Raw genomic sequence first — 13,095 nt, 5'->3', positions numbered from 1 at the left:
CTCAGCAGAGGTTGTTCTTCCTGCGTCAACTGAAGAGATTCGGCATGCCCAGGGAACTACTGACCAGCTTCTATACTGCCACTATAGAATCCATCCTCTGCTCCTCAGTCATCGTCTGGCACGCGGGCGCAACGGCCAGGGACAAACACAAACTGCAGAGAGTCATAGCTGATGCAGAGAGAATCATCGGGTCTCCTCTTCCACCTCTTGACCTTCTCCATTCCGCTAGGATGTTGAAGAGGGCCACTGTGATATCCCGCGACCCCTCCCACCCAGGCAGTCGCTACTTTAAGCTGCTTCCACTGGGCCGACGCTACAGTACTATACCATGCAAAACCACCAGACGGAAGAACACCTTCTTCCCCCAAGCAGTTCGGCTGCTGAACTCCAACCTCCCCCTGCCTGGCCCGCCTACCGGCATGCCCTCAGTTGGTTCTGGCCAGCTGCTGAGCTCCATCCTCCCCCTGCCAGGTCCGCCTACTGGCAGGCCCTAGCAAGGGGGGCCATCATCACCACCATCATCATTATTATTAATATTAATAATCTAATTGGACTGCCCCTGCACGGATGCAACAATGTGCCATGTGTTGACCCAGGACTCGTATACCATTACTGCTGTCTAAATTTTTGTGCGTTTTGTTGTGTGTCTTGTTTTCCTATACTATGTCTATGCCATGTGTACCACAAATAATTCCGAATACAGCTCTTTCTGTATTTGGCGAAATAAATCTGATTCTGATTCTAGATTGTAAGCTCCCTCTAGAATGTAAACTCCTTCTAGATTGTAAACTTCCTCTAGATTGTAAGCTCGCTCTAGATTGTAAGCTTCCTCTAGATTGTAAGCTTCCTCTAGATTGTAAGCTTTCTCTAGATTGTAAGCTCCCTCTAGATTGTAAGCTCCCTCTAGATTGTAAGCTTCCTCTAGAATGTAAGCTCCCTCCAGATTGTAAACTCCCTCTAGATTGTAAGCTCCTTCTAGATTGTAAGCTCCCTCTAGAGTGTAAGCTTCCTCTAGATTGTAAGCTTCCTCTAGATTGTAAGCTCCTTCTAGATTGTAAGCTCCCTCTAGATTGTAAGCTTCCTCTAGATTGTAAACTCCCTCTAGATTGTAAACTCCCTCTAGATTGTAAGCTCCCTCTAGAGTGTAAGCTTCCTCTAGATTGTAAGCTTCCTCTAGAATGTAAACTCCCTCTAGATTGTAAGCTCCCTCTAGATTGTAAGCTTCCTCTAGATTGTAAACTCCCTCTAGATTGTAAACTCCCTCTAGATTGTAAGCTCCCTCTAGATTGTAAGCTCCCTCTAGATTGTAAGTTTCCTCTAGATTGTAAGCTTCCTCTAGATTGTAAGCTCCCTCTAGATTGTAAGCTCCCTCTAGATTGTAAGCTCCCTCTAGATTGTAAACTCCCTCTAGATTGTAAGCTTCCTCTAGATTGTAAGCTCGCTCTAGATTGTAAACTTCCTCTAGATTGTAAACTTCCTCTAGATTGTAAGCTCCCTCTAGATTGTAAGCTCCCTCTAGATTGTAAGCTCCCTCTAGATTGTAAGCTCCCTCTAGATTGTAAACTCTGTCTAGATTGTAAGCTTCCTCTAGATTGTAAGCTCGCTCTAGATTGTAAACTTCCTCTAGATTGTAAGCTTCCTCTAGATTGTAAACTTCCTCTAGATTGTAAACTTCCTCTAGATTGTAAGCTTCCTCTAGACCAGGGCTGTCAAACTCAAATACAAAGTGCTCCGAAATTGAATGCTAGAACCTAGCCGCGGGCCAACCTCAGTGTCTACTGGCCACCTTATAAAGTTCCCTGGTGTCCAATTGCTCCCCTCTAACCCCTATGCAATTCCCTGGTGCCTAGTGGTCCTCTTTCCCTCCCATACACAGATTCCTGGTGTCTAGTGGCCCCCACCCTCCCCTATACAGTTCCCTAGTGTTTAAGCTCTTTCCCCCTCCCTCCTCCATAGGACTTCCCTGGTGTTCTAGGGCTTCGACTCCAATATAGCTTCCCTGGTGGTCTAGACTGGGCCAAACATAATGCAAAGTAGGGAAACCCCTTGAGGGCCAAATTTAATGGCTCTGAGGTCCAGATTTGGCCCGCGGGCCGGAGTTTGACACCTATGCTCTAGACTGTAAGCTCCCTCTAGATTGTAAGCTCCCTCTAGATTGTAAGCTCCCTCTAGATTGTAAGCTCCCTCTAGATTGTAAACTCCCTCTAGATTGTAAACTCCCTCTAGATTGTAAACTCCCTCTAGATTGTAAACTCCCTCTAGATTGTAAACTCCCTCTAGATTGTAAGATCCCTCTAGATTGTAAGCTTCCTCTAGACTGTAAGCTCCCTCTAGATTGTAAGCTCCCTCTAGATTGTAAACTCCCTCTAGATTGTAAGATCCCTCTAGATTGTAAGCTTCCTCTAGACTGTAAGCTCCCTCTAGATTGTAAGCTCCCTCTAGATTGTAAGCTCCCTCTAGATTGTAACTCCCTCTAGATTTGTAAGCTTCCTCTAGACTGTAAGCTCCCTCTAGATTGTAAGCTCCCTCTAGATTGTAAACTCCCTCTAGATTGTAAACTCCCTCTAGATTGTTAGCTTCCTCTAGATTGTAAGCTTCCTCTAGATTGTAAGCTTCCTCTAGATTGTAAGCTTCCTCTAGATTCTAAGCTTCCTCTAGACTGTAAGCTTCCTCTAGACTGTAAGCTTCCTCTAGACTGTAAGCTCCCTCTAGATTGTAAGCTCCCTCTAGATTGTAAACTCCCTCTAGATTGTAAGATCCATCTAGATTGTAAGCTTCCTCTAGACTGTAAGCTCCCTCTAGATTGTAAGCTCCCTCTAGATTGTAAGCTCCCTCTAGATTGTAAGCTCCCTCTAGATTGTAACTCCCTCTAGATTTGTAAGCTTCCTCTAGACTGTAAGCTCCCTCTAGATTGTAAGCTCCCTCTAGATTGTAAGCTCCCTCTAGATTGTAAACTCCCTCTAGATTGTAAACTCCCTCTAGATTGTTAGCTTCCTCTAGATTGTAAGCTTCCTCTAGATTCTAAGCTTCCTCTAGACTGTAAGCTTTCTCTAGACTGTAAGCTCCCTCTAGATTGTAAGCTCCCTCTAAATTATAAACTCCCTCTAGATTGTAAGATCCCTCTAGATTGTAAGATCCCTCTAGATTGTAAGCTTCCTCTAGATTGTAAGCTCCCTCTAGATTGTAACTCCCTCTAGATTGTAAACTCTCTCTAGATTGTAAACTCCCTTTAGATTGTAAACTCCCTTTAGATTGTAAGCTTCCTCTAGATTGTAAACTCCCTTTAGATTGTAAGCTCCCTCTAGATTGTATGCTCCCTCTAGACTGTAAGCTCCCTCTAGATTGTAAGCTCCCTCTAGATTGTAACTCCCTCTAGATTTGTATGCTTCCTCTAGACTGTAAGCTCCCTCTAGATTGTAAGCTTCCTCTAGATTGTAAGCTTCCTCTAGATTGTAAGCTCCCTCTAGATTGTAACTCCCTCTAGATTGTAAACTCCCTCTAGATTGTAAGCTCCCTCTAGATTGTAAACTCTCTCTAGATTGTAAGCTTCCTCTAGATTGTAAACACCCTTTAGATTGTAAGCTCCCTCTAGATTGTAAACTCTCTCTAGATTGTAAGCTTCCTCTAGATTGTAAACTCCCTCTAGACTGTAAGCTCCCTCTAGACTGTAAGCTCCCTCTAGACTGTAAGCTCCCTCTAGACTGTAAGCTCCCTCTAGACTGTAAGCTCCCTCTAGATTGTAAGCTCCTTCTAGATTGTAACTCCCTCTAGATTTGTATGCTTCCTCTAGACTGTAAGCTCCCTCTAGATTGTAAGCTTCCTCTAGATTGTAAGCTTCCTCTAGATTGTAAGCTCCCTCTAGATTGTAAACTCCCTCTAGATTGTAAGCTCCCTCTAGATTGTAAGCTCCCTCTAGATTGTAAGCTCCCTCTAGATTGTAAGCTCCCTCTAGATTGTAAGCTCCCTCTAGATTGTAAACTCCGTCTAGATTGTAAGCTTCCTCTAGATTGTAAGCTCGCTCTAGATTGTAAGCTTCCTCTAGATTGTGAGCTTCCTCTAGATTGTGAGCTTCCTCTAGATTGTAAGCTTCCTCTAGATTGTAAACTTCCTCTAGATTGTAAGCTTCCTCTAGACCAGGGGTTTCAAACTCAAATACAAAGTGCTCCGAAATTGAATACTAGAACCTAGCCGCGGGCCAACCTCAGTGTATACTGGCCACCTTATAAAGTTCCCTGGTGTCCAATTGCTCCCCTCTAACCCCTATGCAGTTCCCTGGTGCCTAGTGGTCCTCTTTCCCTCCCATACACAGATCCCTGGTGTCTAGTGGCCCCCACCCTCCCCTATACAGTTCCCTAGTGTTTAACCTATTTTGGTTCCTGGACGTAGTTTCTACGTCCAGGAACCATGCGCGCTACCGCGCGCCCCCGCGGCCGATCGCGCGTGTGCACGCGCACTCCCGGCCGCGGATTCGGTAGCCAGGGAATCAATGTATCGGTCTACGGTGCCCGATCATTGATTCCTTTCCCCCGCTGAAAAAGCGACAGCTTCTCTCGGAAGCTGCGCCTTTTCTGGCCGTTCCCTCTGCGATGAGTCACTCTAAGCGTGTATGTTACGCTTAGAGTGACGTCATGTAAACAAACTCAAAAAGTAATACTACACCTGTAAAAAAAAAATTTTTTAAATTAACACACATTTACATTATCAATCTATTGTTTACCTCCCACCCTCCCAAAACTACCCAAATAAAATGTTTACAATAAAAAAAAAAACCATTACAATAAAAAAAAAAAAAAAAAAAACATGCAAATATTTACCTAAGGGTCTAAACTTTTTAAATATCAATGTAAAGATGAAATATTTCTATATTTTTTTTATTTTAAACTTGTAAATAGTGATAGATGCAAAACGGAAAAAATGCACCTTTATTTCCAAATAAAATATTGTCGCCATACATTGTGATAGGGACATAATTTTAATAGTGTTATAACCGGGACATATGGGCAAATACAATACGTGAGTTTTAATTATGGAGGCATGTATTATTTTAAAACTATAATGGCTGAAAACTGAGAAATAATGAATTTTTTCCGTTTTTTCTTATTCTTCCTGTTAAAATGCATGTACAGTAAAGTGGCTCTTAGCAAAATGTACCCCCCAAAGAAAGCCTAATTGGTGGCGGAAAAAACAAGATATAGATCAGTGCATTGTGATAAGTAGTGATAAAGTTATAGGCTAATGAATGGGAGGTGAACATTTCTCACGTGAAAACGACGGAACCTGAATGGGTTAAGCTCTTTCCCCCTCCCTCCTCCATAGGACTTCCCTGGTGTTCTAGGGCTTCGCCTCCAATATAGCTTCCCTGGTTGTCTAGACTGGGCCAAACATAACGCAAAGTAGGGAAACCCCTTGAGGGCCAAATTTAATGGCTCTGAGGTCCAGATTTGGCCCGCGGGCCGGAGTTTGACACCTATGCTCTAGACTGTAAGCTCCCTCTAGATTGTAAGCTCCCTCTAGATTGTAAGCTCCCTCTAGATTGTAAGCTCCCTCTAGATTGTAAGCTCCCTCTAGATTGTAAGCTCCCTCTAAATTGTAAACTCCCTCTAGATTGTAAACTCCCTCTAGATTGTAAACTCCCTCTAGATTGTAAGCTCCCTCTAGATTGTAAGCTCCCTCTAGATTGTAAACTCCCTCTAGATTGTAAGATCACACTAGATTGTAAGCTTCCTCTAGACTGTAAGCTCCCTCTAGATTGTAAGCTTCCTCTAGATTGTAAGCTTCCTCTAGATTGTAAGCTTCCTCTAGATTGTAACTCCCTCTAGATTGTAAACTCCCTCTAGATTGTAAACTCCCTCTAGATTGTAAACTCCCTCTAGATTGTAAACTCCCTCTAGATTGTAAGCTCCCTCTAGATTGTAAGCTTCCTCTAGATTGTAAACTCCCTCTAGATTGTAAGCTCCCTCTAGATTGTAAGCTCCCTCTAGACTGTAAGCTCCCTCTAGATTGTAAGATCCCTCTAGATTGTAAGCTCCCTCTAGATTGTAACTCCCTCTAGATTTGTAAGCTTCCTCTAGACTGTAAGATCCTTCTAGATTGTAAGCTTCCTCTAGATTGTAAGCTTCCTCTAGATTGTAAGCTCCCTCTAGATTGTAACTCCCTCTAGATTGTAAACTCCCTCTAGATTGTAAGCTCCCTCTAGATTGGAAGCTTCCTCTAGATTGTAAACTCCCTCTAGATTGTACACTCCCTCTAGATTGTAAACTCCCTCTAGATTGTTAGCTTCCTCTAGATTGTAAGCTTCCTCTAGATTGTAAGCTTCCTCTAGATTCTAAGCTTCCTCTAGATTGTAAGCTCCCTCTAGAATGTAAGCTCCCTCTAGAATGTAAGCTCCCTCTAGAATGTAAGCTCCCTCTAGATTTTAAGCTCCCTCTAGATTGTAAGCTTCCTCTAGAATGTAAGCTCCCTCTAGATTGTAAGCTCCCTCTAGATTGTAAGCTACATCTAGAGGGATACATTCTTCTCACCGCAGTGCCTCTACAACTCCGCTCTGTAAAGCACTACACTGGCTCCCCATCAGCTTTAGGATCAATTTCAAAATCCTGTGCTTGGCCTACAAATCAGTGCACAAGACCTGCCCGACCTACATCTCTGATCTGGTCCACAGGCACATACCAGCCCGCCCCCTCCGATCCTCCAATGACCTGCGCCTAGTCGCACCACGCATAACTCAGTCACACGCACGATTGCAGGACTTCACCAGGGCTGCCCCTACTCTCTGGAACTCTCTCCCACCAGCCGTCAGACTCGCCCCCACCTTTAATACCTTCAAACAAGCTCTCAAGACTCACCTCTTCACGCTCGCATACCCCCCTACACCAGTATCATAATATGTTCTGTTAGACCCCCTCTCAAAAGACGCACCTATTGTCTCCACCCCACCCTTTAGATTGTAAGCCTCTGGCAGGGCCATCCTCCCTAATGTACCCATCTTGATTATGCAATCTTACTCACAACCACCCTTCTTGTAGACTCGAACAGTCTCTATCTTGACCTATGACACTGTATTGTTATCAAATCATTTGCATGATCTTGTTTTGTTGTGAGTTTCCGTATGTTCTACCTGTATGTTAACCCATTTATCTATTGTGCAGCGCTGCGTAATATGTTGGCGCTTTATAAATACAATAAATAATAAATAATAATAATAATAGATTATAAACTCCCTCTAGAATGCAAGCTTCCTCTAGATTGTAAGCTCCCTCTAGATAAACTTCAAGGGGGGGCGAATACTTTTGCAAACCACTGTAGCTTGCTCTACTAGATCGGGCCCGCTATACTGCACAGGCTTGAGCCACCTGTACCTGCGCAGTAGAGTGAACAGATCGGGCTCAGCTGTTTGCCACTAGTGCGTCTTGTTACGTTTCTAAAGAGTTCAGGGGCCCCAGCACAGGAATGGGACTGAGCAGGAGAGCGAGGGAAGCCTCATTAGGATCCAGAGGCTTCCCCCTTCCAAGGTACCCTGGGGGTAAGGGCACGTGTGTGACATCACGTTACTAGGCAACCACAAGGCATGTGTTAATGGACAGTGGAGGGAGCCCGGAGGCCGCGGACAGGTAATGTAGAAAGTGCCCTTGGCATTGGGGGGAACATTTAAAGGGATCCTAACGGCAAGAAACAAAATGAGTTTCACTTGCCCAGGGCTTCTACCAGCACCCTGCACCCACTCACCGATGCTCCGGTCTCCCAATGCGGGTTTGTTTAGTTTTTGCCGACTCGGAGACAGCGGACCACTGAATGTGAAAAAATCTTAACGTGGACAAACCTTCACAGGTTTCACTCCAAGTCGACAAAAACGAAACTAACGCGTGGCGGGGGAACGAACTGACGAGCGCACAGGACAGGTGCAGGGGGCTGGTAGAAGCACCCAGGTAAATGAAACTAATTATTTTTCTCTTGCCTTTTGGACCCCTTTAATATTAAAGGGGGGACAGCGTCGGGGGTTTCATCGCGTTCATCCCTCGTCCCGATATCACTCACCATTACCACCATGTACCCAATCGAGCAAGTTGGCCCTACATTATTATTTAGCATTTATATAGCGCCAAAATCTTCCGCAGCGCTGTACAGAGTATATAGTCTTGTCTCTAACTGTCCCTCTGAGGGGCTCACAGTCTAATCCCTACCATAGTCATATGTCTATATCGTGTAGTGTATGTATTGTAGTCTAGGGATAATTTAGGGGGAAGCCAATTAACTTATCAGTATGTTTTTGGGATGTGGGAGGAAACCGGTGTGCCCAGAAGAAACCCACGCAAACACAGGGAGAACATACAAACTCCTTGCAGATGTTGATCTGGCTAGGATTTTAATCGGGGGAACCAGCGCTGCAAGGCGAGAGCGCTAACCACTACGCCACCGTGCTGCCCATACATCTTGCAGCATGTCCGACCAATTGATGTGACCAATTTTGGCTCGAAATTGGTTGCATTATCAGTTGGCATGGACTTGGCAGCACCAATTTTCACCGATTCCAATTATTATAATCGAATGTGATGGTCGATCGGCCGCCAAGTCGTATGATGTATTATGCGTCCTGTGTAAGCTGCTCCCTGATTACTGAGGGAATTGTCTAGCCTCTGTGACTTGCTTGTGCATGGCTGTATTGCTACAGCATCATCCAGGCTGCACAGAAATGTGGACAGAGGAGCTCACAAGAAGTACTGTACCTGCATTAACTGGTGAGACCTGTGTTTCCTTTGCAAGCTGCCACATGATTGTTGCATGCAAATTCTTTCATATCGAGCATTTTAATCTAGCTTGTTTGTGCTCGCTTGCTGAAGCATTAAAAAGAAAAGATGACTCCCATGTATTGACTGAATTAAGATACAGTACTTAAGGGACTCCGAGCACCTCTCATGGGCATGCCTTTAAGACTTTAAGATGCATACCATTCTGTAGCTTGTGCGCTCCTCTTTCATTTGATGCCTGAATCACCACTCTACGCCAAATAGTTTTTGTTCTATTTCAATTTAAAAATTGCGACTGCCATCTTGGCTATGTTATAACTTCCGGGTCACCCCTGTCTTCTCCGTTAGAGAAGTGCATCACTGCAGGAAGAGGAAGTGACACGCATGGCCATTGCACGAGACTCCTCCAGAGGGGTCATAGCACGACTTTGTTGGAAGCCGTCTGGCTTAAAGGCATGCCCATGAGAGGTGCTTGGAGTCCCTTTAAGTATACTTTGGCCCATAAGCAATTAACTTTATCCCGAGTTTTTTCCTAGATCATTTTCATGTTCTCTCAACATCGGCATAGCAGTAAGAAATGCAGAGGGTGCGACTGCACAAGGGCCCCTGGACCAGAAGGGCCCGCCTTTATCTGCTGTACTAGCTCTACGTTGGCGCTGAAGTCAGTGGTAATTATAACCTCTATATCTAATTGTTATAATGGGAATAAAGATGTTCCCCCTGCCCTGCTTAGGACCCCCTATCAATTGCAATTGCATTTCTTAGTGGAAAAGGGCCCTTTGGGGCTGGGTCACACTATGAGCGTTTGATTTTTTTTTCAGCTCTGGTAATTTTGCAAATTGCCTAAAGGCGCTTGTGCAATGACTTCCTATGGCAGTGTTCACATGTAAGCGTTTTGAATTTCTTTAAATCGCAAACGTGCTACATGTACTATATACTGAGCGCCTTGGCTCAATGAAAGGTATAGGGAAATCGCTAAGCCAGGGCCGGGCCGAGGCAGAGGCTGGAGAGGCTCCAGCCTCAGGGCGCAGTGTAGGAGGGGGCGCACAATTCATTCAGCTGTCATTCCCAATTGTGTTTGAAGCAGAAAGAAATAAGAAAAGGGGATACATAGCAGTGACTGCAAGCCAAATAACTAGAGATTAAGGTGTTGGGGAGGTTGGGGGCCCTGGGGCACCTATTAGTCTAATAGCAATCAGTGTGTGATGGCTGGGGTGGTAGGGATGGAGGGGCGCACTTTGGTGTCTCAGCCTTGGGTGCTGAAGGACCTTGTCCTGCCTCTGCGCAACGCGCTTTGTACAGCCACGTTTATGAATAAATACAATTATATTTTTTAATTTCTGGCTGCAAGAGTTCAGTGAATAAAATCATTGCTGAGAAAAGCGCTTAGAAAAGCGATTTTCTAAGTCAAAAGCGCTGGAAAAAGCACTGTAAAAATCACAGTATACATCGCTCAGCGCTTGCCATAGCGCTGGCGATTTATAACATGAACAAGGCGTTAGTGTTCTGTGTTAATTATACTTGAGGGGTCCATTCCTCCCTCCCAGACTCAGCAGAGACCCTCAGCTGTCTGAGATCCCCGCATGACGGTTCATCAGGAGAACAAGACTGCCATACCTTCCAACTTTTTGAGATGAGAAAGAGGGACACTTAAGCCATGCCCCTCCCACACCCCTGATCACGCCCCCATCACACCCCTAGTCCCGCATACCATAAAGATTTCATAACAAAATATGTTGTTTTATAACTCAAACCACACTGGTCCTTTCTATCCTGGTTTATTTCCTTCTTATTAACATTTTAAAATTATTAATACATCAATTTAAAGGATGGGAATAAAGTTTAGAGTCAATCAAACACATTTTTAGTAGAGAGATACATTTACATAGAAAGAGGGACAAAGTCCTGAAAGAGGGACAAATAAGGAGGAGAGAGGGACAGGGTTCTCAAAGACAGACTGTCCCTCCAAAAGAGGGACAGTTGGGAGCTATGGTCACTGCTTATAGATCCAGGAGTCTGTGTGACCCCCCTGTGTCACTAGTGCCAAAGCTGCAGGTCAGCCCCTGCCTTATGGCCCCGCCCTCCTGTCCTCTATACCCCCAGAATCCTCTGCGCCGCAGTCAGAGTGCCGCCATGACAGGAGTAGTAGAGCACTCACTCACCCAGGGAGGTGCAGGTTCTCCTCCAGGCGCTGAAAAGCAGCGAGGGGCCCGGGGGTGAGCAGCACCCCACCCAGATCAAACAGCACCAGCCGCTTCCCCGACATCCTGCATGCGAGTGCTGTGAGCCAGGCTGCCAGCGGTGCGCGTCCCCGGCCTGACCCGCCTCTGTGAACTTTGTTCTGCGCGCCTCCGTCCCCTAGCCTGTGTGCATTGTACTGCATATGCGCGCCCCCGCGCCTGCCCGCATCTGTATAGACGTTGCGCGCCCCCGCTCTGTCACACGCATGTGCTATCATTGCACGCTCTATTCTCCACTCCACTGCGCTCCCCTATGCTCAATACTGTGTGCTTCTACTTATTAGATTGGACCTATCATCCATAGGTGACCTATGGAATGCTTGGCCTGCTAGTTCTTCAGACTTCTGATACTTGTAGTTCTCCCATAACTAGAGGACAGCCAGCTGGGAATTATTCGTGCTCCTGTAGCTGGAAGAAATCCTGCTGGGACTTGTAGTTCTCCCACAGCTGGAGGACAGACCTCTGAGACTTGTAGTTCTCCAATAGGGATCTGTAATTCTCTTATAGTTGAAGGACAACCTGCTGGGGCTTGTAGTTCTTCCCCAGCTGGAAATTACCTTGCTGGAATCTGTAGTTCTTCTTTAGTTGGAGATTATCCTGATGGGACTTGTAGTTCTCCCACTGCTTTAGGTAATTCCTTAGGATATTTTCGCACTAAGGCTCCGTTCACATTAGCGTTTGAGCCAAAAAGGATCCGGTGAGCGGATCCGGTCTCCGCTTCACTGGATCCGGATGGCTCTGTCCGCGGCCCGGTTCACATAGTGAAAACGGATCTGATCAATCATTGATCGGATCCATTTCACTCAGCAAATACATACCTAAGCTTCCATAGGAGCCGGGGGTAGAGGCTTCCTCTTCTTCCGCTGTGATTACACAGTCACATGATGCGGAAGAAGACAAAAGCCTCTACCGCCGGCTGCTACGGAAGGTTAGGTATGTATAAACCCTCCCTAGCCCACCCGCCCGGCTGCTACACCCTCCCCTCACCCTCCGGTAGATTCGCGTCAGCACATGCCCCCATCCCCCGTGGAACGGTCCGTTTCTTCACTAGTGTGAAGAAATGTTCCGTTTCCCACAGCCCCAATGCTGCAGTATTTTTTGTCCGGATCCGTTCCGCTGGGCAGAACGGTCCGGACAATCGGGGCCTGCAGCAGTTTTTCGATCTGTGGACCGGAACGTATCCATAACGGACGCATGTGAATGGATTCATAGGTTAACATTGGATCCATTCACATCCGTTCCGTTTGTACAGTATACGTTCCGGTTCCGATCCGCAAAAAAACGCTAATGTGAACCGGGCCTTCTACCCATACCACGTCCTGAAAAATAGGATCGCCACAGTGATGAAAAGTCTTACCTTACCTTGCTGATTCAATGCATACAACTCATAGACTTAGGCCCCTTTTACACTTAAAGGGGTTCTGTGTAGAGTTGGGCCGAACCTCCGATTTTAGGTTCGCGAACTTCCGCGGAAGGTTCGGTTCGCGTTAAAGTTCGCGAACCGCAATAGACTTCAATGGGGATGCGAACTTTGAAAAAAAAAAATTATGCTGGCCACAAAAGTGATGGAAAAGATGTTTCAAGGGGTCTAACACCTGGAGGGGGGCATGGCGGAGTGGGATACACGCCAAAAGTCCCCGGGAAAAATCTGGATTTGACGCAAAGCAGCGTTTTAAGGGCAGAAATCACATTGAATGCTAAATTACAGGCCTAAAGTGCTTTAAAACATCTTGCATGTGTATACATCAATCAGGTAGTGTAATTAAGGTACTGCTTCACACTGACACACCAAACTCACCGTGTAACGCAGCGCAAACAGCTGTTTGTGTAGTGACGGCCGTGCTGGACTGGTGCGCACCATGGCGAGAGTGCAGGTTTTGGTGGCTTTACAGCCCATATGGTCGCCTGGCTGATGTAGCTGAATGACAGAACAGTGATCAAATTTGGTCTGACCACAATGAAGCAACGACCTTATTATCTTTTGTGTGCCCCCCGAGACACTCATCTAGGCGCCGGTCATTGCTTCATTGTGATACGCAAGCCCCTTCACCACGGCAAGGTAATGATCACGAAGGGGAATGGGCGCATGTACATGCCTTTTCTTTTGTTGT

The 13,095-nt window shown here is 45.9% G+C and overlaps 1 protein-coding gene across 3 annotated transcripts in view; it reads right to left on the bottom strand.

Annotated features, from left to right (window-relative positions):
- The window catches only part of EPHX2 (epoxide hydrolase 2), a 147,062-nt gene extending 135,970 nt beyond the window's left edge, over positions 1–11,092 (bottom strand). For all 3 annotated transcript variants that reach the window (XM_068280105.1, XM_068280106.1, XM_068280107.1), the window contains exon 1: positions 10,907–11,092. In XM_068280105.1, coding sequence (XP_068136206.1) covers positions 10,907–11,010 — 104 coding nt within the window. In that variant the 5' untranslated portion in view covers positions 11,011–11,092. The remainder of the gene's footprint in view (positions 1–10,906) is intronic.
- Between the last annotated feature and the right edge of the window lie 2,003 nt (positions 11,093–13,095).

Source organism: Hyperolius riggenbachi, chromosome 4 (genome assembly GCF_040937935.1).
Source record: "Hyperolius riggenbachi isolate aHypRig1 chromosome 4, aHypRig1.pri, whole genome shotgun sequence".
Classification (NCBI taxonomy): domain Eukaryota; kingdom Metazoa; phylum Chordata; class Amphibia; order Anura; family Hyperoliidae; genus Hyperolius; species Hyperolius riggenbachi.
This window is presented reverse-complemented; position numbering and strand designations above follow the sequence as displayed.